The 27,031-nt window shown below is 40.6% G+C and overlaps 1 protein-coding gene across 1 annotated transcript in view; it reads left to right on the forward strand.

Annotated features, from left to right (window-relative positions):
- The window catches only part of ATRN (attractin), a 163,197-nt gene that overhangs the window by 25,463 nt on the left and 110,703 nt on the right, over positions 1-27,031 (forward strand). Inside the window, exons 2-3 of the mRNA XM_032420030.1 lie at positions 18,428-18,511; positions 23,115-23,228. Coding sequence (XP_032275921.1) covers positions 18,428-18,511; positions 23,115-23,228 — 198 coding nt within the window. The remainder of the gene's footprint in view (positions 1-18,427; positions 18,512-23,114; positions 23,229-27,031) is intronic.

The following is a 27,031-nucleotide window of genomic DNA, read 5'->3' on the forward strand; positions in this document are numbered from 1 at the left end:
ATGTACAAAAATTAAGGGTTGATATGATGAAGGGATGGAATATGACTGTAAAGATGAAAATTATAAAAAATTTTATAAAAGGAATTGATAAGAAGTTGTTTGAAAAAAGAAGAGGATTTAAAAAAAAATGGAGAGAATGTGATCAGGCAGGAGAGTAGAGCAAAGCCATGCACTAGAGATTTAGGGTATATTTTGATCTGTTAGAAGAAACTGTATCTCAAAATTTTAAAGAGAGAACAACTTACATATATATGCCAAAAATAAGGGTAACTACTATGAAGGGATAAAATATGACTCTAAAAATGGAAAATAAAAATGTTTTTTAAAAAAGGGATTGATAAGATGTTGGTTGAAAAAGGGAAAAAGAAAATTTCAAAAAAAAAATTAACTTTGAAAGACTAAAGAATCATGGTAAAAAAGCCATGGATTCTATGTGCAGTATTCCCCTAGCGCTGGAGTTCTGTTGTTCTCATTGATTGGTAAACTTGGTCTTGGCTGGCTGTTCTCGCTGATCTTCTGGGGGAGGGGCCTGTTGCCAGGGTTCCCAAATGTCTTTGCCGGAGGCGGAATTGCCCCGCCCTTGCCTGGTCCAGGTAAGTAATCTGCTCGAGTTTGCTCTTAGAAGCTTTTGTTCCCTGCAAGCTTTCCGTTAGGCTTTGATGGACGAGAGTGAAAATGGCGGCCTCCCAGTCTCCGCCCCGGAGGAGCCAAGAAGTCGGGGCCCCGCTCCTAAGTGCGCCCCCAGAGAAAAGCAATGAGTCACTCCCGTCTCCATGGTCTCCGGCCGCACTCCATGCTCACCCGGCCTGTGACCGAGCATTTCTATCTCTGGCACCCGACCCCGTGTGGAGTCTCCAAACCCAGCAGATCCCTGTGGTGCGCTCCCGCGCCGCTCCTCCCGGGGGAGGAAGGGGAGTCTCCCCGGATCTGCCGCTTGTTGGGTCCCTGCTGGAGGGGCAGTGGCCCGACTGTGCCGCGGATCACAGTTTATGGCCACCCCGAGCTGAGAGCCCGCGCCTGGGCTCCGTCTCTGCAGCCGGCTTCCCCGCTCCAATACCTGGGAGCTCTGCCGCACTCAGGCACCCCCAGTCTTTCTGTGACCCCGAGGGTCCTGAGACTACACTGTCCCAGTGGGGGTTCCACCCCCTGCTTAGCTACTGGAGCAACGTCCCTCAGCGGAGCAGACTTCTAAAAGTTCCGATTTTGTGCTCCGGGGCTCTATCACTTGCCAGAAGCGGCCCACAGAGGCCCCCTCCCCCGCCGTGTATCCTCCCGAATATCGCCTCAGATTCACTTCTCCGCACGTCCTACCTTCCAGAAAGTGGTTACTTTTCTGTTCAGAGTTGCTGCTATTCTTTTCTTCGATTTCCTGTTGAGTTTGTAGGTGTTCAGAATGGTTTGATCCCTATCCAGCTGAATTCCTGAGACCAGATGAAATCCAGGTCTCCTACTCCTCCGCCATCTTGCTCCGCCCCCCAACCTAAATATATATTAGTTTGAGGCTGAAGCATACAGAGAATTTCAAGAGACTTTGAAACATAGTAATTTGACTGTAAGTTTCTAGTAGTATATACCTCACTGCAAAGATATTATAAGCTGGATTTAGTAATCAGATAATTGTAGTAATTGGTAATAATATTGGTATTGTTATTCTGGAGGTATGTGTTGTAAGGTTGTAAGCAAGTAGATAGTTACATTGGATTGAGGCCATAGATTTCGGTGTGGAAAAGAGATACAATCAGAGAAATTGGGTAAGAATTCTGGGATCCTAAATTTGACTCAGAAGTATCAGGGGGCTCCTGGGTGGCTCAGTTGGTTAAGCGTCTGCCTTCGGCTCAGGTCATGATCCCAGGGTTCTGGGTCGGCTCCGTGCTCAGCAGGAAGCCTGCTTCTCCAACTCTCCCACTCCCCCTGCTGTGTTCCCTCTCTTGCTCTGTCTCTCTCTGTCAAATAAATAAATAAGATCTTTAAAAAAAAAAAAGAATTTTCAGTATGAACTCACGATGTATTTTCTTTTTTATTTATTTTTTTAAAGTAGCCTTTATGCCCAATGTGGGGCTTGAACTCACAACCCTGAGATCAAGAGTCATGTGCTCTACCAACTGCGCTAGTTGGGCACTATTTTCTTTTTTAAAAAATGTATTTCTTAATTCTCTCTACTAAAAAATCTCAGAAACTACCAGCATTAAACATTTCTAGTTCCAGACTCTGTTCTCTAAATAATAATTCCCACTAGAAGGAACCTAGGGTACCTTGGAAAAAGGGAGGAAAAGGGGAGCCAGGAAATCTATAAAATGAGCTTGGAACATCTTTTCCTATCACCAAAGTACTGGGGAGATTTCTGATATCAGTGGTAGAATACCTTTTTCTAAACCGACACTCCCAACTGAGAACAACTGGAAAAACTGGAGAATATTTTTTTAAAAACCTGTTTAAAGACTTTGGAAAGTGAGCAAAGCAGACAGCAAGGACTTGAGAGATCCATATTTTGGAGAAGGAAAGCTCAGAGGGGTGAGGCCAAATTTCAGTATAGCTTTTCCTTTGGAGTGATTGGCTGATTTAAAACGTGCATCTAAGAGGTTGAACAAAGTGGTGGCAGAGAGGCTGAGATTCTAAGTAGAGATTTTGGTAGTTATGCAGAGTTGGGGGATAAAATTGGGGTTCAGGGCCTGCAAAGAAGGAAGGGCACTGGAAACCACCCCAGGCTTTTAGTTGGGAATTCTGAAGGATAGGCTACACCTTAAGGATTAGCTCTCACAAAGGCTGAAGCCCGCTTTCAAATCACCTCAGTCCTTAATTGGATTAAGGAGACCTGCTCCTAGCTTTATTGCTTTCTAGAAGTAAATACAAGTTTTCTCTGGAGAAAGGCACTGTCAACCATTGATTCAAGTTATCTGTGTAGTTTTTATATATTTAGTGAGAATATGTAATATGTATTTACATATAACTAGATGTATATTTATAACATGGTATATTATAAATTAGTCTGGCATTAAATTAAAAAATAACCAGATATATAATAAAAACAAAAGAATTGACTAAAAATCAAGAGAGAAGACATGTTTGAAGCAGACTCATAGGGAGATTTCCAGTACAGGTGAGATAGTATAGACCTATTTTCTCTGCTAAGTCTACCTATAAATCCTGAAGTTGGTGCAGAAGACAACCAAAGGAGAACTCTGAAAGGTTGTAAGAAAAAGGTGAGCTGGTTTGGGACCACAGGACTAGAAGAACAGTATAGCCATAGCACATCTTGCATCCCCCCACCCAACAGAAGTAGGCCTCCCAGACCCAGTGCCTCCTGACCCTCTGACTTAGCAAAAGAATGCCGTCCAGGTAGGCTTACTTCTTCCACCAATCAAGTGGAACTCCTTCTGAAAACATCAGGCAAACTTAGTATCATTGGCAAAGAGGATCAGTTAGGAATCCCACTGAATATAAGTGTGGAGACAAAGCACTCTTTTTCCCACCTGTCTTGAGACTTCCCTTTTCCACTGAGAGATATCAAGGCAAGTGGGCAGAACTAGCGAGAGAGACTCAGCTCCAGCAAGCATTCTAGTCTGAGAAGCATCTTTGTCCTTGAAGACTTCAGGGTCTCCTCCCCCACCCAAAGATACCAGGGTGAACACTACTGGCAAGAAGGACACAGCTGCAAGTGGCCTAGTGCAAGGAAGTCTCTTTGGTTATGTGGGCCTGAGCTTTTTCTCCCCTAGCCAGAGATACAGGGGCAGGTGGGTGGAACTGCAAGAGGGACCCAGCTATGGGAAACAGCATGTTCTGGGAGGCCTCTTTTTTCTCTGTGGGCTCAAGAGTTGCCTTTCCTGCTCAGAGATGCTGGGAAGCAGGGGGTTGGTGGGGGGAACTTAGGGCCATCACACCCCTCCTCCACCAAGAAGCACCTGGCAGCCTGGCTTGAAGAAACTCCTTTCATCCCCTCAGGCAACACCAGCAGGGACCCATGGGAGCCCAGTAGTACCAGATAAACAGAGCAGGCCAAATAACACCACAGAGACTCTGAAAATTAATCTGCCATTGGAATAATAGCCCAGAAAACTGGGTCACGATCCATATGCTAAAACTAAACAGGGTGACTACCTGCTAAAATAAAATATTTTATAAGACTCTATGTTAGTGACTTCTAATATAATAGACAACATGTTCAAGATACAATAGAAAATGACTTGTCATGCCAATAAAGTAAATTGCAACTTGAATTAGAAAAGGCAACCAACAGATACCAACCCAAAATGAATCAGATATTGGAATTTTCTCACAGAAATCTTAAAGCAGCTGTCATAAAAATGCTTTAAAATCAATTAAAAATTGGGGGCACCTGGGTGGCTCAGTCATTAAGCGTCTGCCTTCGGCTCAGGTCATGATCCCAGGACCCTGGGATCGAGCCCCGCATCAGGCTCCCTGCTCGGTGGGAAGCCTGCTTCTCCCTCTCCCACTCCCCCTGCTGTGTTCCCTCTCTCGCTGTGTCTCTCTCTGTCAAATAAATAAATAAAATCTAAAAAAAAAAAAAATCAATTAAAAATTGTCTTGAAAGAAGTATAAGTACAAAATCTCAGCAAAGCCCTAAATAAAATCAATTAGAACCAAATTACAAATGAAATTAGAAAGAACCAAATGGAAATTTTAGAATTGGATAACACAATAACAACAAACCCCCCTCCCCAACTTGTTGCATGGGTTCAATTAGTAGAATGACAATAACAGGATAGAATTGGTAAACTTGAGAACTGAACAATAGAGATCCTCCAATTTAAACAACAGAGAGAAAATAGACTTGAAAAAATTATCTGTGGGACAAAAGATCTAACACTTGCATAATTGGAGTCCCAGAAGGAAATGAGAGTGGGGCTGAAAGAGTATTTGAAAGAAGTAATGGCTGAAAATGTACCAAATTTGGCAAAAGAAACAAACTTGCAAAGCCAAGAAGTTGTGAATCCCAAACAAGAAAAACTCAAATCCACACCAAGATGCATCATAATTGCATTCTTGAAATCTAAATGTGTGAGATAGATACAAGGTTAATACACAGAATTCAGTTGCTTTCCTATATACCAGCAATGAAGAAGTGGAATTTGAAATTAAAAACACAATACCATTTACGTTAGCACCACCAAAAGTAAAATACTTAGGCATAGGTCTAGCGAAATGTGTGTAAGATTTATATGAGGAAAACTATATACTCTGATGAACAAAATCAAAGAACTAAGTACATGGAGATAGATTCCCTTCTCATGGATGAGAGGGCTCAATATTGTCAAGATATCAGTTCTTCCCTTCTTCCCAACTTGATCTATATAATCAAAATCCCAGTAAATTATTTGGTCGATATTGACAAACTGATTCTAACGTTTATATGGAGACACAAAAAACCCAGAGTAGTCAGCACAATATTGAAGGAGAAGAACAAAGTTGGAGGACCAATACTACCTGACTTCAAGACTTACTATAAAAGTACAGTAATCAAGATAGTGTGGTATTGGTGAAAGAATAGACAAATACATCAAGTATATACTTACAAATAGATAAGTATATACTTACCTAAATATGTTCAGTATATATAATATGTATAAATATATACAGTATAAGTATATACTTATGTAAAGTATGTAAGTATATACTTACATAAATATATACAGTATAAAAGCCTAGAAACCTAAGGGCAAAGAGGAAGTCTTGAAAGCAGCCAGAGAGAAATGATGGGGAACACCCATGCAAATAACAGATTTCTCATCTGAAACATGGGGGCCGGTGGAAGCAGCACACTATTTCTCAAGTGTTGAAATAAAACAACTGTCATTTGTGAATTCTGTATTCGGCAAAACTGTCCCTCAGGAATTAAAGGGAAATAAAAACATTGTCAGATGTTGGAAAATGAAAAGAATTTGTTGCTAGCAGATCTATCATTAAAGATTGGCTAAAGGAAGTTCTTTAAATAGGAGAGAAATGATAAAAGAATGAATCTTGTAGCATTAAGAAAAAAGAAGGAACAATGGAGAGAGCAGAAATACAGGTACATATTATAATAATAGACTCTCCTTTTCCTCCTGAGGGTTAGCAATCATATTTGATGACTGAATAAAAAATACAAAACCAGGGATGCCTGGGTGGCTCAGTTGGCTAAGCATCCAACTCTTGATTTTGACTTAGGTCATGAGCTTGGGGTCATGTGATTGAGCCCTGTGTTGGTCTCCTCGCTCAGTGGGCTGTCTGCTTGAGATTCTCTCTCTCCCTCTCCCCCTGCTCTCTCTCTCTCTCAAATAAATAAAGTCTTTAAAAACCATCTGGTACTGAATATGATACTTTAAGTGGTGAAGATAGGGGCTCCTGGGTGGCTCAGTCAGTTGAGCATCCAACTCTTGGTTTTGGCTAGGTTCATGATCTTGGGGTTGTGGGATCAAGCCCCACATCTGGCTCTGGGCTGGGCAGGAAGTCTGCTTGAGATTCCCCCCATGCGCCGCCCCCCCCATGCATTCATGCATGTGCTCTCTCTCAAATAAATAAAATCTTTAAAAAAAATAAAATGATGAAGATAAAGGACCTAAATGGAAGTGAGGTTGCCACACTCCACTAAAAGTAGTAGAACATCATTACCAGTAGATTGTTCTAAGTCACATGTGTGTATTCTGGTGCCAAGAGTAACCGCTAAGAAAACATACAAAAATATAAAAACAATATAAATAAATCAAGATGGACTCTTAAAAAATGTTCAAATGACCCACAGGAAGACAAAAAGAGAGAAACAGAATGAGAACCAGAGAAAACAAATATAAGGCAAATAATAGAGTGGCTGACTTAAGGCTTAACATATCCATAATTACTATAAATGTAATAATTACCTAAAATGGAAATGCAAATTGGATGAAAAAATGTGATCCAAGTACATCCTGCTTGTAGGAAAGTCACTTCAAATTCAACAACGTATGTAGATAGAAAGTAAAAGAAGGGAAAAAATACACCATGCAAACATTAATTGAAAAAAAATAAAGGGTAGGAATGGCTATACTAATAATTGACAAATTATACTTTAGAGCAAAGAAAATTATCAGAGACAAAGAGGAACATCGCATAAAGATAAAATGACAGATTAAATGTTGCCAGGGGTTAAGAATGTGGAGGGTGTGAGTGGTTACAAAGGGGCAGTATGAGGATCCATTGTGCTGGATCCATTTAGTATCTTTTTTTTTTTTTTAAGATTTTTTTATCTTTTATTAGACAGAGAGTACAAGCAGGGGGAGCGGCAGGTAGAGGGAGAGGGAGAAGCAGGCTCCCCACTCAGCAGGGTGCCCGACGTGGGGCTCAGTCCCAGAATCCTGGAATCATGACCTGAGCCGAAGGCAGCCGCTTAACTGACTGAGCCACCCAGGCGCCCCTGGATCCGTTTAGTATCTTGACTGGTGGTGGATGCATGAACCTACACAGGTGACAAAATTGTGTAGAACTTAAAAACACACACACACATGAGTATAAAAGTAAAACTGTGGACAGCTGAATAAGATTGATTTATCAACGTCAGTATTCTAGTTGTGATATTTTACTGTAGTTTTAAAAAATGTTACCATTTAGGGAACTTGGTCAAAGTATATAAGGAATCACTCTGTATTATTTCTTATAACTGCATTATTATAATAGATGTGAATCTATTATATCAACTAAAATTTAAATTGTTGAAAAGAGGTTCAGGGAGGCAAGAAGACTTGACAACTAACTTTAGTGTTGGATTCTGGATTGGATCTTGGAATAGAAAAAGGACATTCGTGGAGACACAGAAGAGTCAGTCGTTAAGCGTCTGCCTTCGGCTCAGGTCGTGATCCCAGGGTCCTGGGATGGAGCCCCACATTGGGTTCCCTGCTCAGCGGGAAGCCTGCTTCTCCCTCTCCCACTCCCCCTGCTTGTGTTTCCTCTCTTGCTGTCTCTCTCCCTCTGTCAAATAGATAAAATCTTAAAAAAAAAAAAAAAATGATTAGAAACAGACTTTGAAATAAATGATCACTTTAAGAATTTAAATGACTAGACCTTTTTTTTTTTTAAGAGTTAGAAAATACAAAAAAGAATTAACAGAAACTGAAGATACAGTAACTGATTTTAGGAATCTTAGATGCAGATGAAGAGAGAATCAATGAACTGTAAGGTATGTTGGGAAAACATTCCTAGACAGAAGCACAGAGAGACAAGGGCTGAAAAATAGTCTGTCATTTGTGAACTTGCTTGTGTTCTCACACATAAACACAATGTTTTTCCTTGAAACCGTTTGATAATAAGATATATGTATCTCATGGCTCTTGACCCTTTAAATAAAATACTTTAGTGTGTATTTTCTAAGGGTAGTGATCATTTTAAGGGACTTAAGTCTTAAGGTACAGTTTTCACCTTCAGTATATTTAACATTGATACAATACCTTTATCTAATCTATTGTTTGTACTACATTTTTTCAGTTGACCTAATAATGTCCTTTATATTATTTGCTTACCCCCCTTCCAGTACCAGATCCAGTCTAGGGTTGGATACTGCATCTAATTGTTGTCTCTATAGCCTACTTTAATCTAGAACATGGGTCAGCAAATCTTTTCTGTAAAAACCAGATAGTGAATATTTCCTGCTTTGTCTCTGTACAGTTACTCACTTCTGCTCTTGTAACATGAAGTTACATTGACAATAAGTAAGCAAAAGGGCATGGCTGTATTCCAATAAAATTTATTTACATGAACAATCAGCAGGCAGGATTTAGCCTAAGGACTGTAGTTTGCTGACTCCTAATGTAGACCATTTCTACTGCCTTCTTTTTTAAAAAATGATATTGACACTCTTTCATGAATACATATCCCCCCCCCCCCATTTAAATCCAGTTCTTTATTTTGCTTTTGTTTCATATTTCCTCATGGTTAGATTCAAGTTATGCATCCTTGGTCAGAATACTGCATAGGTGAAGGGATGGCCCTTCTCAGGATCTCATACCTGGAGGTGTATGACACCTATATTTCCCTTATTTTTTATATTAATTTCGTTCTCCTGTTTGTTTTCTTTTTTTTTCAATATCTAATTATTATTTTATTCCCTCCTTGCTACCAATAAGCAATATGTGGGGAAACACTTTAAAACCATGCATATATCCTGCTCCTCATTAGGTTTTCCTCCTGCTTTTTAAACATCCATTGATGTTAGAAAATATTTTAACACCCCTCTCTGTAATTAATAGAACAAAGATTTTAAAAACACTTGTCCTAATTGGCACCATATAGTTACTGTGCTCTTCAAAATATTCATGAATCAAAAAGGAAATCACCCTGGGAATTTGGAAATTTTGAACTGAATGATAACGAAAGTATTATATGTCAGAACTGTGGGTACAACTAATGCAATGCTGAGAATGAAAGGGTTTTAAATGTATACGCTAAAAAAGAAGAAAGGTTGGAAGTCAGTGATCTGTTTTCAACTCAAGAAAATAGAAAAACTACAAAATATACTCAAAGTCATTAGAGTAGGAAAAATAAAATTGAGGGGAGCCTAGCTGGCTCAGTTGGTGGGGTGTGTGACTCTTGATCTCAGGGTTGTAAGTTCGAGCCACATGTTGGGTGCAGAGATTACTTAAATAAAAAATATATATATATAAAAGAAAAGACAAAATTGATAAGCTGCTGGAGAGATTGATAAAGAGAAAAAGAAAACAAATTACTGATCAATAATGATAAAGAGGACATCACTATAGATCCTACATGGATTGGAAAAATCATAGCATATTAGTAATAAGTTTATTCCAATAAATTTGAAAAATTTAGATGAAATGGCAAACCCTAGTAAAACCAAGTTGCTCAAAAGAAACCTCCAGACCAAGATGGCTTTACCAGTGAATTCTTCCAAACTTTTACAGGAAATATCATCAATCTTACACAGACTCTCCTACAGATAGGAAAATAGGTGAAATTCCTTTCCTGTTTTTATACAACGAGCATAATTTTGTTATCAAAACCTGACAAATGGGGCACCTGGGTGGCTCAGTCAGTTGGGCGTCTGCCTTCCACTCGGGTCATGATCCCGGGGTCCTGGGATTGAGCCCTGAGTCGGGCTTTCTGCTCAGTGGGAGCCTGCTTCTCCCCCTCCCTGCCGCTCCCCCTGCTTGTACTCTCTCTCTCTGTCAAATAAATAAATAAAATCTTTAAAAAGAAAAAAACCTGACAAAAAGCAGGCCAGTCTAACTTACGAAGCTAAAAAAAATTTTAAATATTTGCAAACTGTATCCAGCAAAATATAAATGGAATCATGACCAACTTGGGTTTATTTGAGAAATTCAGTGTCAGTTTAATATTTGAAAATCAATATCATTCACAGCATTAATAGAATAAGGGAGAAAAGGCAAATGGTCATTAGATACACAGTTTTTTAAAAAAACTAGAATTCAGCACTCACTAATGTTAAAAATCTTTAGTAAACTAGGAATAGAAAGGTACTTCCTTAATCTGGTATTAAGTAAGGGTTTTGCAAAGAACTTAGGGTAAATACCACACCGTCCAGTGAAATACTGAAAGTTTTCCCCTGAGATTGAGAACAAGACATTACCAATTCTTACCAATCACCAATTCTTTTCCATATGATAACGGAGATCTTAACTAATTGTAATAAGGCCAGAAAAATAATAAAGTCATAAATATTGGAAAGGAAAAAAAAATGAAAGGTTTTTTTGTTTTTGTTTTTTTGACAGAGGATATGATTGTATTATTCAGTTTTTGCCTGGGATAACCAGGAGAATGGTGTTACCATCATAGAGATGAAAATTTCATTGTTAAAAATATATATAAGGTGGTATTTAAAGTTTTGCGACAGTATAAGATCAGTATGACTTCGTGCAGAGAAGCAGATTGAGGTGGAGCCTTGGGGCATTCCTACAACTAGAGACTGACTGGGACAAGCAGGTGGATTTACCATAGGGGACTGAGAAGAAGCTGTGAATTGAGAGTGGGGGATTTTGGAAACCAACTGAAGAAAGTGTTTTAAGAAAGAGGGAGGCATGTGACGCCTGGGTGGCTCAGTCAGTTAAGCGTCTGCCTTCGGCTCGGGTCATGGTTCCAGGGTCCTGGGATCGAGCCCCGCATCGGGCTCCCTGCTCAGCCTGGGAGCCACTTCTCCCTCTGCCTTCTGCTCCCCCTGCTTGTGCTTGTTCGCTCTCTGGCAAAAATAAATGAAATCTTAAAAAAAAAAAAAAAGAAAAAGGGAGGCATCAACTATTTCAAATGCTCATATACCTTAACTAAAGGATTTTGCGGGGCTGGGGAAGTTAGGGTTAGAGCCTAGCTGGAATGCGTTGAGAAATTAGTAGGTGAGAGAGTTGTCGGTGAGAGTAGATAATTCTCAAGACTTTTGCTGTAAAAGCACAGAAGTGGCAGTAGCGTGATAGGAATATAAGATGAAGAAAGTTTATTTTTAAAGAAGGGAATCTGATAGCTCATCTCATGCTGATCCAGTAGAGAGAAGTGTGGGGTTGGGGTTGGAATTAGGTTTGTTCTGCTGGTGCCCTTGATTGAGTAGAATTTGAGAATTCTGGGCCCAGGTAGAGGATTTAACCCTAGATGAATTTAGATAGTTTATCCATTGTAACTAGGGGAAAGTACATGCATTTAGTAATGGGAAGAGAAAATATAGTTCTTCTAATTTATTTCTTCCACTGCTATTCACTTAGTGTCATTAAGATGCCAGGCACGCTTCTAGGCACTGGAAATAGTGAACAGAAGAGACAAAAGTCTTTACTGTTATGAAGTTTATGTTCCACTGGGGGGAAATACACATGAAATGAGTAAAGCAATCCACTGATCATCAGTTGAAATTGAAAAGAGGGAAGAGGGTTAGGGAAGTTGAAAATAAGGTATAAAAGTGAACTGGCCAGGAAAATGGAAAGATTGTTGTCCTGCAGTACTGAGAACTTATTTGAGATGTGTGTTTATAAATGTGTAATGAGACCAGTCAGTACAATGTTGTGTCTCTAGTTTTATCCAGCTACTTGGTTGCACATGCAGAGTAAGCAGAGTTGGGTTCAACCAGGTTTAGAGTTTGCCATATGTGTAACTTCAGCTTGCTAAGATGCCATTGAATGTAAAATGCCTCCTTATCTGGTGTATGACTAAGAAAGAAAAAACACTTCCTTTAAACTGTGACATGCCGGGGTGCCTGGGTGGCTCAGTCGTTAAGCGTCTGCCTTCGGCTCAGGTCATGATCCCAGGGTCCTGGGATCGAGCCCCGCATCGGGCTCCCTGCTCAGCGGGAAGCCTGCTTCTCCCTCTCCCACTCCCCCTGCTTGTGTTCCCTCTCTAGCTGTGTCTCTCTCTGTCAAATAAAGAAATAAAATCTTTAAAAAAAAACAAAAAACTGTGACATGCCATTGAGTTTATAGTACATCCTGATTTCTGAGCTATTAGGGGAAAAGTGTTCATCGTAGAACTGGTAAAATTAGTAATTGGGATGGTTTTACTTGAAAGCAACAGAAAATCCAAACATAAATGGATTTTAGCCATGAAGAGGAACCAAGAGGGATATGAGGAACATGGCAGCCTGATAGGAACATGGCAGTCTAGGGGCACCTGGGTGGCTCAATCGTTAAGCATCTGCCTTCGGCTCAGGTCATGATCCCAGGGTCCTGGGATTGAGCCCCACATCAGGCTCCCTGCTCGGTGGGAAGCCTGCTTCTCCCTCTCCCACTCTCCCTGCTTGTGTTCCCTCTCTCACTGTGTCTCCTTCTGTCAAATAAATAAAATCTTAAAAAAAAAAAAAGGAACATGGCAGTCTAAATGAAGCTTGCTTCCCTGGCTCTCCAACTGCAAGCGCTCTGCTTTTCTTGAGCCAGCTTGCTGGGGGGACCTATAGGAAACTATAAGGTCTAGGATCTGTTGTGATCCTCCCAGACAGAGAACTGGTATATAGCCAGGCCAATGTAGCAAGGGACAAAGACCATGAAGCTTCAGATCCTGGATAGTGTGATGTATAGTAGATTTTCCTGACCTCCATAAGGTCAATATATTGCTAAATGGGTGGGCAGAATCTTACCTGTGCTTGAGGCAAAGGGTGTACTGGGAGACCTGGGAACAGTGAAGATTCCTTGATGATGGAAGTGTAAGATGGCATAACCACTTAGGAAACAATTATGGCAGTTTCTTTAAATTTGATATATATCTATAATTTTATCCAGTGATTTCACTTTTATGTATTTATCCAAGAGGAATGTCCACACATGTCCACACAAAGGCTTGTACACAAGTGTTCTTAGCAGCCTTATTCATAAGAGCCTATAACTACATAATCCAAGTGTCCATCAACAGGAGAATGAATAAACAAGTTGCGGTATATTCATGCATTAGAATGCTACTCAGCAATAGGAAGCGAACCAACTACTGATAGAATACTGAGAAACAGGCTGATCAAAAGAAGCAAGGCACAAGAGGGTCTCTGTATGGTTTTATTAAATCATGTTGTATAAAACTGGTCTATAGTGATAGAAATAGGATCAGTGTTGGGAGAGATTAACTGCAGGGTGGGGTGAAGGAACTTTTGGGGGTAACAAACCTGTTTTATGTGCTGTTTGGGAGGGTTCCACACGTATATACGTTTGTCACAACTTAAGAAATTGTACATTTAAGGTGCCATTTATTGTATATAAATTACTCCTCACTAAGATTGATTTAAAACTTTGGTTGGAAGGAATCAAATCAGTATAGCAGTCACAGTAAATGTGAAAAATTACATTGTGCCAGTAAAACTGTCAGACTAGGTTGAGAAACAAAACCTAACCATGTCCTGTTTGAAGAAAGAAACTTTTGAAAATTTGATAAGGAAATATGAAAAATGAAGAGTTGGATAAGGATCTATGGCCCAAGAAAACAACAAAATCAGTAATTATAATAATAGACAAGGTGAAACATGAACATCAAACTATATAAATGGTTATTATGATAAAAGGACAGTTTATGAAGATTTAATAGTTATAGGCTTATATGGCTAAATAAATACATAAAGCAAAAATAACATGGCAAATGTGTCATGGTATGGGATTTCAATACACCTTTCTCAGAAATAGATCTAGTAGGTAACAGGTGAGAATATAAAGGAGTTGACTAGTGCATTCAATAAACTGAATTACACATCAGTGGTAGTTTACATTCCTACGATAGATTTTTTTTTTCCCCAATGTCCAAGGAACTTTGGTCAAAGTTTATCGATGTCCAACACACTTGACCACAAAGAAAATCTATAAACAGGTGAGAAAAGTTGAGGTGTTTTTTTTTTTTTTATAGGCCACATTGCTTGGTAATAATACTAATAATTAGAAAGAAATAATTATAAGGTGACTCCTTTGAAACCCACCTCCTATGGAGGGTTCCCGTTTTCCCTGTATTTGTTTCTATTGCAGAATCACCCTAAGTGTATTCTTGAACTGGAAGCTTGGTAGAAGCAAGGAGTTATTAATTCTCAGTATTTCTGGTTTCGTATTGTTGAAGAGTCTTTCTGTTTCAATCAGATGCCTTTGCGTGACTGCTGGGGAAGTAAGCACAAGGCAGTACTGTTGTCCGTACCTGGATCATCAGTGATAATATAACGCTTGACCTGAAAATGTAGCTGATATTCCTGGCCTTCCCCTTTCAATAAACACATGTTGGCCACTCACGAGAACACAGAAAATTTCAAGTTAACAATTTAAAAGAAACAAGAATACCTAATACGGGGGGGGGGGGGACATGGAGAATAGCATGCTCTCATGTACTGCTGGTGCAAATGTGAATCGTTACAGCCGTTTTGGAAATAATTTGGCAGCTTGGTTAACAATTAAAATTCATCTTCCTTTGGCCCAGTAATCCTCCTCCTAAGATTCTATTCTTAGAAATTAAAGCACAAGTAAGGCCATATGTATAGGGATATTTATTGCAGCCATGTGCATAATGCCAGCTGACTGAAAACAAAATGAATGTTAGTAGGAGAAAGGCAGAAAAAAATGCTACCTCAATAGGTTAGAAGATTATGCTTCGTGGAAAAAGTGAATTAGACTAATACCTGTTTAGTTGAAGAGAGTCTCAAAAAGTTTTGTTGTAGGAGAAAAGGAAGATGCAGAAAAATTTGTATAATAATTTGTGTAGCCAAAAATTAATTGAAGAGAACTGTGCATATGTCATGGGCTCATGAGTATGAAGAAAAATAGTTAAGAATGCTTACTAGGTGGTTAAATGTTTATCTTAGTGTGGGGTGGGTGGGAGTACTTGGGGAGAGAAGTTACAAAAGGAGAATTGTCCTTTAGTTGACAAAAGGCTATCAGTGATCATAACTATTCATTATTTGTAAAATTATATCAATGCTAGATTTAAAGATACTAAGTGAATATTTAAAATTAAAACAACCTGTATCTTTTCTAAAAGTGATGCTGCTTTGCAAAGACCTGAGTATGTCTATGTATGTGAAATCAATAGAAACTCTTAGGAGCAAAACAAGCATAGTAGAAAGCCAGAAAACTTTCTGAGCTAGAAGGGCCTAAAGTGTGTCCACACACACATATACACAATGAACCAGTAACCAGTGGGAAATTTAGCCCATAAACCTGGAGTGGCCTCTGTGGTTGGTTGGTTGGTACTGCTCTTCATAGACCTTTGCATTCCTTTGGTTTGTCATTCTTGGTGTTGGCTTTGTGTTCAACCTCGTAGCGTGATGGCTGCATTGCTGAGATGGAGTTTGGGGCACAAATTGGTTATAACATCTGTGAGAGAAAATAGCAGGAAGCAGAATTGGGCAAACGAAGAAGTTGAGCTTCAGTGCAGGCCTGACAAAGGGGAGCTTAGAGCAAAGGATTGTCTGTCAGAATTGTTTCATGTTGGATTGAAATGTTCCAGCCTTTCTGCCCTCTGTGGTGTGAGCTGCCCTGAGCAGGGTGTGACCTGGGGCAGGGCAGCTCCTCAAGGAACTGACACTTGGAGGCTGCCTGTTGACGAGGCAGTAAGTCCTTCCTCAAAGGGGAGATTATGTGATACATCTCACTGTCTTTCTTAAGAATGAAAAAATAGTTCCTGGAAGCCCTCCATCAAGACTTGCCCTCACATCTAAGTATTAGATTACATGCCGTGACAGAGACTAGTAATGACCCTTCTTTGCCTTTCTCCCTTTTGCTAGTAAAGGGAATCCTGATTTTTCATTGAGTACATGGTCATCTGGAATAATGGCTATATTTCTCAGCCTCCCTTTACATTTAAATATGTCAGTAACTTTTGGCTGACGGGATAGAAGTTGAATTGTCCTGTTTGACTTAGAGGGAGGGGATGTGCACCTTGTTTTCTTTTCCTCCTTCCTGCTGGGTAGAATGTGGGAGTAAAAGTTGGAGTTTGAGCAGCCATCTTGGATTATGGGTGGAAGCCACATGTTGAGGATGACAGAGCAAGACAGAAGAGCATTAGGTCCCTAATGATTATAGAAATCCCTTATGTGCTCTGTATTTCTTTCCTTTGGACTTTATATCTTGTTTAAGCCATTACTATTTACATTTTTCTGTCAGTTGCATTAGGACCTAATCTTTTTATTTTTTTATTTTTTTAATTTAATTTTATTATGTTATGTTAGTCACCATACATTACATCATTAGCTTTTGATGTAGTGTTCCATGATTCATTGTTTGCGTATAACACCCAGTGCTCCATTCAGTACGTGCCCTCCTTAATACCCATCACCGGGCTAACCCATTCCCTCACCCCCCTCCCCTCTAAAACCCTCAGTTTGTTTCTCAGAGTCCATAGTCTCTCATGGTTCGTCTCCTCCTCCGATTCCCCCCCCCCCTTCATTTTTCCCTTCCTACTATCTTGTTTCAGAGGTACAGGGCATTAGGACCTAATCTTAACTGATACACGTTTCTAATCAGTTATTGGCAGGGGGCACAGAAAACCATGATTGGCTCAGACTAACATCTTGGGGGTAAAATGGATATTGGGAGTAAGGCATGGAGATATCAATCTCCAGGTAAGTACAGCAGAGGGAAAGAAGGGGAAAGAAGCCAAGGGATTTGCAGGTGATGATAATTGTGATGGACCGTGGAATCTTAACTAGGTAAGTGGGAAAGTCAAATGTGTGGGTGGTGGGTGATGAACGTGAAGAAGTGATCAGTGGATTGGAGGTCCCCTTAGGGCTGATGACTTCCTGGAAAAGGGGAGCTAGGCTAAATGAACTTGAGACAAAAGAGATAGTGGTCATAACGTAGGATGCCTAAAGTGAAGATTTTGGTGCTTTTGCTGTTCCAGATAATGGCAGGGCCCAGAGGAGTGGATGACTAATGTGGGGTGGAGGAAAAGACCGTTAATGGTGAAGTTAAGAAATGGAGAGCTTGGGTTCTGATTGGAACATCTTGGATGTTGATGTAGTTGAATGGAAGACAGTGAACTAGATGCTGGTATCAGTGGGTGAGGAGGAGTAACTGGGATGTCAGTAGTTAACTCAGAAAGTAGGGGAGGCAGATCCAGAGGAGAACATCTGTTTCAGAAAGGCTGACATTGGTGATGGAAGACAGAGGAAAAATGATCTGGAAACAGCAGTGAGGAAGGAAATAGCATCCTTTTTAAATATTAAAAAGTTATATATAGCAAAAGATAACAGACACAAAATATAAAGAAAAAAGTAAACTGAGAAAATATATTTATAGTGTATTTAACATGCAGATGGGAGCGCCTTAATATAAAAAGAGCTCCTAAACATTAATTTGGAAAAGATAACTTGGTGGTAAAGTGGGCACAGAATATGAAATTTTAATTCACAAAGGAGGAAATGCAAATGACCAAAACATACGAGAAGATATGCAAGCTTCAGGGTTAGTCCAGTCAAAACATTAATGAGATTTCAGGATATGCCTATCATATTGGCAAGACCTAAAAATATTGAAGAACTTCGTACTCAGCAGGTGTGTGGGAAGACAGATGCTGATGGACACTGCTCATGGGGTGTGGTAGATTGCCTTCAGAAGCAAGATGAGTGTGATGGGTCCATTTTGTGTTGTGGCTTGATGTGCTTGCCCATCTCAGTTATGTTCTCCACAGTATTATTGTATTAAATACGCTTTAATTTTACCTGTAACTGTGTGATCTTACTTTTTAAAAACTAACTCATATTTATAAGTAAGTTCTTACAGCCATTTTCATGGTACAAAGTATGGATTTCTTAGCTAGAAAGATTTAGATATGTTTTTGTTTACTCCTGGTGGTTTTAATGTATTTGTACCCCCTTTTCTTAAGTTTATGGCAAGTATTCTTTTCACCTAGATTTGTATAATCTGACCATTAACTATCCAGTGATTTTCTTCTGGTTATGCATTAATGTACCCACTATGCTTAACTTGTATTGAATTGAGAATTAAGAAAGATATTGATATGTGAAATTTTGATGGACTTAAGTTTTTTTTTTTAATTTGCATTACAGACTAACTGGATCTTCTGGGTTTGTAACAGATGGACCTGGAAATTATAAATATAAAACGAAGTGCACATGGCTCATTGAAGGACAGTAAGTAGTAATGGCTGGTTTAATTTTTTTTTTTTCCTGAGCTCAGTGTGGCATTACTTTTTTTTACAAGCACAGTTAACAATCTGTAACATAAAGTACTTAAAAATATTTTTCATTTGATAATTTTTCATCTGACAAGTGAATTTGGTTTCATTTTTCTTAATCTTCATTGTTAATCTGAAAAAAGTTTTGGGTTGGATTTAAAGCTGTGAATGAATTATATACACCAGAAATTTGTATATTGTCAATTATAATAGTTAAAACTCTTGAATATTTGAAATGGTTTGCTTAAAGCAGTAGAAAATTATAATATATCATTTTTTGTAAGTACCTATTTTTATTGTGGTCAGGAAAATAAAAATACCTGTTACTGTTCAGATGGCTTCTGCTCTGGGCCCCTGTACCCTTCAGCTCTTGCCTTTGCCTTCTTCTCTTCATGGCAATTTTTTTCTTTTTTAAAGTAGGCTCCACCCTGGACATGGAGCCCAGTGTGGGGCTTGAACTCATGACCGTGAGATCAGGACCTGAGCCAGAATCAAGAGTTGGTTGCTTATTTGACTGGGCCACCCAGGCAGGAGCCATTCTTTTTTTTTTTTTTTTTTTAAGATGTTTTATTTATTTGTCAGAGAGAGAGTGAGAGAGAGCAAGCACAAACAGCGGGGAGCAGCAGGCAGAGGGAAAAGCAGGCTCCCTGCTGAGCAAGGATTCCCGATGTGGGACTTGATCCCAGGACCCTGGGATCATGACCTGAGCCAAAGGCAGACGCTCAACCAACTGAGCCACCCAGGAGTCCCGACAGGCGCCATTCTTAATGGCAAATCTTTAAAGCAGTGTTTCTCAAACTCTGTGGTCTCAGGACCCCTTTACACTCTTAAATTTTGAGAATTCCAAGTAATTTTTGTTTCTGTGGGTTATCTCTGTGTTTATTATATAATAAATTAACACTAAGGAAACTCTTCATTAACTCATTTAAAGGCATGATAAACCTACTCTCTGTCAGCACATGTGACATATTTTTATGAAAAAGTAAACCCTGTATTTTTAAAAAAATCAGTGAAAAGAATGGTATTGTTTTACATTTTTGTACAATCTCTTGTGTCTGGCTCCATAGAAGATAGCTGGATTATTATATTTTCTTCTGCATTCACTTTGTTACAATATGTTATTGTGGTTGAAGTATGTGAAGAAAATTAGTGTTCACTTGAATATGTAGTAGGAAAAGGAAGGAGATTTTAATAACCCTTTTAAATAATTTTGGATGGTCTTCTTTGATACTACATCAAAGCTTGACAAGTGCTGATTTCTTAAAAGTAAATTGCAGTGTGGAATCTGAAACAATGTTCATGAACTTTTGGAACTTAAGTTAAAATCTGTTGGTTTTCTTGTACTTTGGAACGGCTCTTTAACCCTTGCATGGTTTTGTAACAGGATATATGGGTTATTTGGAAAATCATCGTTCACTGAATTATGCAGATCTTCCAAATTTTGATATATTTCATGATATAACGTGAAAAATCACTTGGTTAACATCACCATTAATCTCATCAGAAAGTTTGAAGCATTGGGAAGTTGCATCTGGGTGGCAGATGCAAATTTTCCATAGCTAATTATTGCTTGAAAGCTTACATTTTATCTTTGGCAACAAGTACTGTCAGTTTTCTTTGAAGTGATAGACTTGCTTTGTTCATTTTTTTTTTTTTTAAAGATTTTATTTATTTATTTGACAGAGAGACAGCGAGAGAGGGAACACAAGCAGGGGGAGTGGGAGAGGGAGAGGCAGGCCTCCTGCTGAGCAGGGAGCCTGATGTGGGGCTCGATCCCAGGAACCTGAGATCCTGACCTGAGCCGAAGGCAGACGCTTAACGACTGAGCCACCCAGGCACCCCCTTTGTTCATTTTTAAGAAAGTATCTACCAAATAGACAAGTCTGCATAACCATAGTTTGTTAGTTGTTCTTTTAAGTAAAAACGATAGATGGCATTCTGGGGAAAAAAGCAACTAGTTCAGCTCACCACCCAAATGATTGCAAGAGTGATTTTCCTTGAGACCACTGTCCTGTGTTAGGTAGCAGAAGTGCTTTGTCCGTACTTCCTGTCTTGTCAGGTGGGATATTCAAAAGATGTGTACTCGTGGGTCAAGATTTAATGAAATTAATAGTTTTTACCACTTAATAAAGATATCCCTACATGAAACCCATTTTTCCTTTCTCTGTGAGCGTGTAGTGGTGAAGAATAACAGTGATTACTGGTCCATTTTGGTGCTTCCGCCTCACTCTGTCCTAAAGTGCCGGCAGTTTGTTTCTCCCACCATCACTCCTGCACCGTTAGTAAATGCCAACGTGCTGATAAAGGCACGTGATATTTTAGGATTATTGTGAACATAGATTTGACCTCATAGACATTTTAGGATTATTGTGAACATAGATTTGACCTCGTAGACTGCCCTAAAAGAGTCCCAGGGCCCCTCCCGGCATTGTGAGGCCCATAGCTCGAGAACTGCTGCTTTAAGGAGTTGTTTGCCCCTATGCTTCCTATCAGTTCATTCCTATCTGACGTCCTTCTGCATCATTCCTCTGAAGGTGCTCTTGGTGGTTCCTCCTCAGCCTGAGCAAAACCTTTAACTCCTTCTGCCCCTTATCGCCATATTCAGCCTGTCCGTAAGTTCTGCCCGTTTTCCCTCTAGAATGTCTTCCCACTCCATCTCCCTTCTTTTCATCTTCATCTCTACAATTGTTGTGAGACACCAACCATCCTGTCTTTCCTGGACCACTGTGATAGCCTTGAAATTGGCCTCCCAGCTTTTGCTGTTGCCCCTTGCCCATCTCTCGCTTCTCATCTCATGTGGTGTCCTCTCTTTGCTGTGTTTCAGACACACTGGTTTTCTTTGTGTTGCTTGGACACATTAACCTCTTTCTCACTTGGACTTGAAGACTCTGCTGTTCCCTCTGTCTGAAACATGGTTCCCTATTCATTTCATACGGCTTATTTCTTGTCGTTCTCATCTCTTCCAAAGGTTTCTGGGGTAATTCCCTACCACCTGTTGTACACGTCACATTCCTTTCATATCTTCACGGTAGCCATCATCAGCTGAGTTAACTTGTTTATGAACTTACTTAGTTGTTTGCTTAGAGATGTTAGGTAGACGAGTGTGACGTAGAGGGAAGGCCTAGGCTGGAGACATATAATTAGGCATCACCAGGATATAAACGGTGCTGATATTACCAAGAGGTTTTTGAGTGGAGTGTTTGGGTGGAAGCCAGGTTTGAGAGCGAAGAGGGTGAGTGGGATGTGAGGAAACCGAGAAAGCAAAGTCTTGTGTGGAGGTTCACTCTCTTCAGCAGAGAGAGGTAATAGCTGGAAGGAGAGTTGAGATTTGACGTTTTTATGTTTTGTTGTTTTTTGTAAAATATGTGATACTTAAGGAAATTAAAATGAGGATGTGGAAAGTTCCAGATGGGAGGGAGATGTGAAGTGTTTGAGAGATGGACAGAGGAGTGGGTGGGTATATCTGTTTTGGAAAATGGGGAGTTGAGAGATTTTTGTCTGGGTGCTGAGCTGAAGCAGGGAGGTGGGAGCGAATGGTTTGAAACAGTAATTGGGAGTGAGCAGCAACTGTGCAGAAGGAGAGAGAGAATGAGTAGTAGCACTGCTGGCAGACTTGAAGTGCCAGGTGGAAGTTGGTGAGCTGTGACCGGTCCCGAAAGCAGCCTACCCGGTGGTCTCGAGGACCTCTGGAGGACCCAGTGGTAGGCTTCGTTTTCTTTGCATTTAATCTAAGTCAGAGCAGATAACTGGTGTCCTCTAGACCGGGCCTTTGCCAGGTAGTTCCATGCAAAGGCAGAAGGGTAGGCAAGTATAGAGAACTGGCACTTGTGTTTGTGAAATGACACTGGAATCTGAAGTTGAGTAAGGAAGGAAGTGCAGAAACGGAAGGGCTAATGGGTTGGTTCACAGGCTGTTAAAGAACAGCCACTGTGTGGACTGTAAGGCCCAGACAGGCGTAGACCGTGGCGATTTTGTTTACCACTGTGTGCTTAGTGGTCTCTTGCACATAGTAAGTATGAAATAAATCTTTGACAAATGAAGGAATGTCGTTTATGTACTATTCTTTATTTTTTATTTTTATTTATTTACTTATTTATTTATTTAGAAGATTATTTATTTATTAATTTGACAAAGAGACACAGCGAGAGAGGGAACACAAGCAGGGGGAGTGGGAGAGGGAGAAGGAGGCTTCCTGCTGAGCAGAGAGGCCGATGCGGGGCTCCATCCCAGGACCCTGGGATCATGACCTGAGCCGAAGGCAGACGCTCAACGACTGAGCCACCCAGGCGCCCCGTTCCCTGACTTTAAAAAGAAATCAATTCAACAAATATTTGTTTGTATTCCTCACATGGGGCTAGTGTAGTTGCTGTTTCATGTCAGTGAGGAGGTAACAGAGAATAAACAGTACACAAACAGCCCAAGGACACAGGAAATCAGGGGACTAATGTGCCCTTATTTCTCCTCTCCCTGTAAGTTCTTTAAAAATCGATCTCTATCTTCTTCTCAAATGTTTTATAGTTATGATGATTATTATAAACTGCTCTTTTTGTTCTTTTCAGGCCAAATAGAATAATGAGACTTCGTTTCACTCATTTTGCTACAGAGTGTAGTTGGGACCATTTATATGTTTATGATGGAGACTCAATTTATGCCCCACTAGTTGCTGCCTTTAGGTAAGTTTTATCACATAAGTACTGGTTAATCATTATTAGATTTTTGAATTCAGACTTATCTCCTAGATTGCAAACTTCTGTTGTCACTTACCACCTTTATTTCATGGAGAGGGTACTAGTTCTGGAGTCCTCTGTCACTTGTGCGCTAGGCCTGACTTGGTTTCCTGTAGCCACTGGGTAAGTTTCTGGGCCGAGTACTGGACCCCTCGTTTCAGTTTCCTGATCTATAAAATCGTGGTAGTAGTATCAAGTTTAAATTTAAAAGATGTTTTGTGAGTAGTATATTGGATATTATTTCTGTGAAAAATTTAAATCGTGAACCTTGATCCTTGTGTTCCTCATCGCATAGGCCTCCAGGAGTTATTTGTTGAATCCAGATCTAGTTTGTGTGTGTGTGTGTGTGCATTAATATGGGTGAGGGAAACTTTTTGGAAGAATACACAGAAAATGAAGAGTAGCCTGGGGAAAATGAGGAAAATACCAATTATGTATTTTTTCTTTAGCAAGTGTATTCTCTATTAGTAGTTAAACGAAACAGCTTAACACTAAATATATGGAGTGTTCTCTATTGTTTTGGCATTTTCGTTTTTATTAACAATAAGTAGCTGTGTTGCTTATTATGTTTTTGAGTACATGGGAATTCAAAACCATCCATTTTTCTTCCTTTTCCTTGATAGAGGATTTATAAAATACATTTTTCTAAAATGTACATCCCCTTAGAGAGCCATAGCTGTCAGTTTTTCATCTGCAGCTGACTTTCTGGATTTCTTTCTCTCAGACATTTTCTTTCCCTGACTTTATTTTTATTTATTTATTTATTTATTTAAAAGATTATTTATTTATTTATTTGACAGACACAGCGAGAGAGGGAACACAAGCAGGAGGAGTGGGAGAGGGAGAAGGAGGCTTCCTGCTGAGCAGGGAGGCCGATGCGGGGCTCGATCCCAGGACCCTGGGATCATGACCTGAGCTGCAGGGAGACGCTTAACAACTGAGCCACCCAGGCGCCCCGTTCCCTGACTTTAAAAAGAAATCAATTCAACAAATATTTGTTTGTATTCCTCACATGGGGCTAGTGTAGTTGCTGTTTCATGTCAGTGAGGAGGTAACAGAGAATAAACAGTACACAAACAGCCCAAGGACACAGGAAATCAGGGGACTAATGTGCCCTTTTATTTCTCCACTTCCTTTGGCTTAGAATTCTCTCCAGCATGTCTTTGAACTGAGAACCAAGGTCATTTTCTGGGTTTCAGAGGTTCACTAATGGAGCCAAAGAACAGGGTAGATAGGCCATGCTAAGCAGTAAAATGTCATTGTCCAAGTGTGGGGTGTACATATTTTTATGCCAGAATTTGAAGCATACCTTGGGTTATGGCAAGAGGCACCCCAGACTTCAACACAAGCATGAAAGCTGTCTATATTAAGATGTTATCATGGTAATACTTGCTGGGGGTTCACTTGACACTGAGTTCATGAACCGAGATTCAGGGAGTCCCTATTATGTGCCGGGCACAATGACTCAGCTTGCCAGTGGCCCTTGTGGGAACATCAGCCAAGCAGGTGCATCACCGTGTGGCTCCCCTGGACTGTGTATTTGATGAGCACACACGTGAAGCAACACCAACAACAAAGCAAGCAGGAGGCTATAATTTTTCTAGTCCGTGACTTCTGAGAGAAGCCAAAGTATATGTACAAATAACAGGAAGGTTTTTATGTCTCTCTAAAAAAACTGGCTAACTGATAATATAAATTAACACATTGATTATTTTAAAATTTAAACTTATATTTAGTGTGAAATTTCTAAAATGATAGAAAATCTGTGTCTAAAAATTGAAATTTGCCTGAAATACAAAACCCCTAAAAGCAGTGACGTGCAGAACAACTTGAAAACCACCGTTGAAGCCATAAGGGCGCCGTCACGAGATGGGGGCTGAGGAGTGCTGCTGGATCAGGAGAGCTTTAGAGGGAAGAATCAACCCAGTGGTGATGTGCGGGTTGAGGGGGAGGGAGGGCAGAGTGGTGAGAGCCTGCTAACACACAGCCCAGCTAATGAGAAAAGAACCCCGTGGGATTTAGAAGTTGGGGACTGTGTATGTCAGTTCTGTCCAAGTCCCCGTGTCAACTCGGACAGGTCATGTAAGTGCTCTAGTCCTCAGCTTCTGCTGCCTCAAGTCCCAGTGTTGTACCATGTTTCCTCTGAGTGTGTTGCAAACTGCGAAGTTCCATTTGATTCTGAACTGGTTGATCGCATTTACCTTTTACATATTGAAGTTCTGAATAAAATTTGTGTATCAGATCAAGTTCCATTAGCAGACAAATCTGAGAACCGCCAGAGCAGGATTCTTCCAGCTCTACCACATTTTGATCTTGTGGTGCATCCAGTTCAACAAATGTGTAAATGTAGCCCCTTTGTGGAGTAGCTCCTCTGCGAGGATCTGTTGGGGATGCAGAGATGGTAGTGGTGATGGAGTGGGGAGAATGGTTTTCCTTTCTGAGAACTTTCTTCATCAGAACATTATTCCTTTTAGAGTTGGTTGTTTTTTCTGGGGTGGGGGTGGGGAGTCATATATTGATAAGGCAATTGTTTAGACTGTGATGAAGAGCTGTTAGAAGAGCTTTGTGGAAGCAGGAGTCCGGCAGTTGTCCAGCACTCAGCTGACCCAGTTGACGCCATGGTCAGACCACGGCACACAGAGAAGCAGTCAAAGGCAGGCACCTCACAGGTTCGTGGACCTTCCTTCACCAGGCAGAAGTACAGACCCTGCCTAGCCCCGTCGCCAGCCTCTGACCCCTGACTTTAAGAACCTGGCTTCCCTTGCACATCTCCCTGCCCTTGAGGGGCATCTAGTCTTGCAGGGAGACAGGTGTGTCAAACCTAGGATCACTAGGAAACTCGGCTGGTGTAGTTGGTGAAGGCAGGGTGTGCCCCAGGTGTGTTCAGAGAGCCCATGTCTGCCTGGCACCGTTCTAATGAATTAAGAAAATATCTTTGAACAGCGATTTTCAAAAATGGTTCTTACCAATGGTTTAAAATAGAAGATTATACAGAACCCCAGGGCAGTTCTTGGTTTGCTCAGGTTGAACGAGTGGCTGCCACCTAAGCTGTGGCTGCCTGTATTTATCTACGTGGGGGCAGGGGATGGGGAGGGGGGTGGGAGGCGGCTCAGGGTGACAGTTGAATGGCACGCCTGCAGCATCGCTTTCTCACCCACGCACTTTCCATTGCCTTGCGTGCTGGGGTGAGGCTGTGTTTGTATTCATTTACTGTAGAAGTTTATTTTTGTCATAAACCGGTTGTTTTATTTTCACTGGGAGAAAGTGGCACATTCCAAAGCTGTCACAATGTCAAGTTTTCAAAGTGAAAAGAAGCCAATGCCCGAGTCTCTCTGACAGTGGGGAAGCTGACCCCCTTTCTCCAGCATCATGGTCATCTGGTGCAGACGGCTCTCCCACCCCTGCCGTGACTCTGTCCTTCCTCCCTCCGCCCGTTCTTGCACCCTTAAATGTCCCTACCATATAAATAATAAATATGAGCCATCGCTTACTGAGCACCTACTAGTGTGAGGCAGTGTTTCAGCACTTCATGTGCTGTAATAGTTTGCTTCTCATTATATTGCTACGGGGCAGGTAGGATTTCTGCCCGTGTGCATTGGAGGACACTGAGGTTCCCAGATGTCCATGACGTGCCCAGGCATGTGGAGTGATGATCAGCGTTCCCATCTCTGGTCCTGGAGGTCATGCTAGAAGAGTGCGGGTCTTCCACATGTGACTGAAGCCCCCAGTCATTCCTGGGCAGGTGTTTC

This window comes from Phoca vitulina, unplaced genomic scaffold, assembly GCF_004348235.1.
Source record: "Phoca vitulina isolate PV1807 unplaced genomic scaffold, GSC_HSeal_1.0 scaffold22, whole genome shotgun sequence".
In the NCBI taxonomy this organism is placed as follows: domain Eukaryota; kingdom Metazoa; phylum Chordata; class Mammalia; order Carnivora; family Phocidae; genus Phoca; species Phoca vitulina.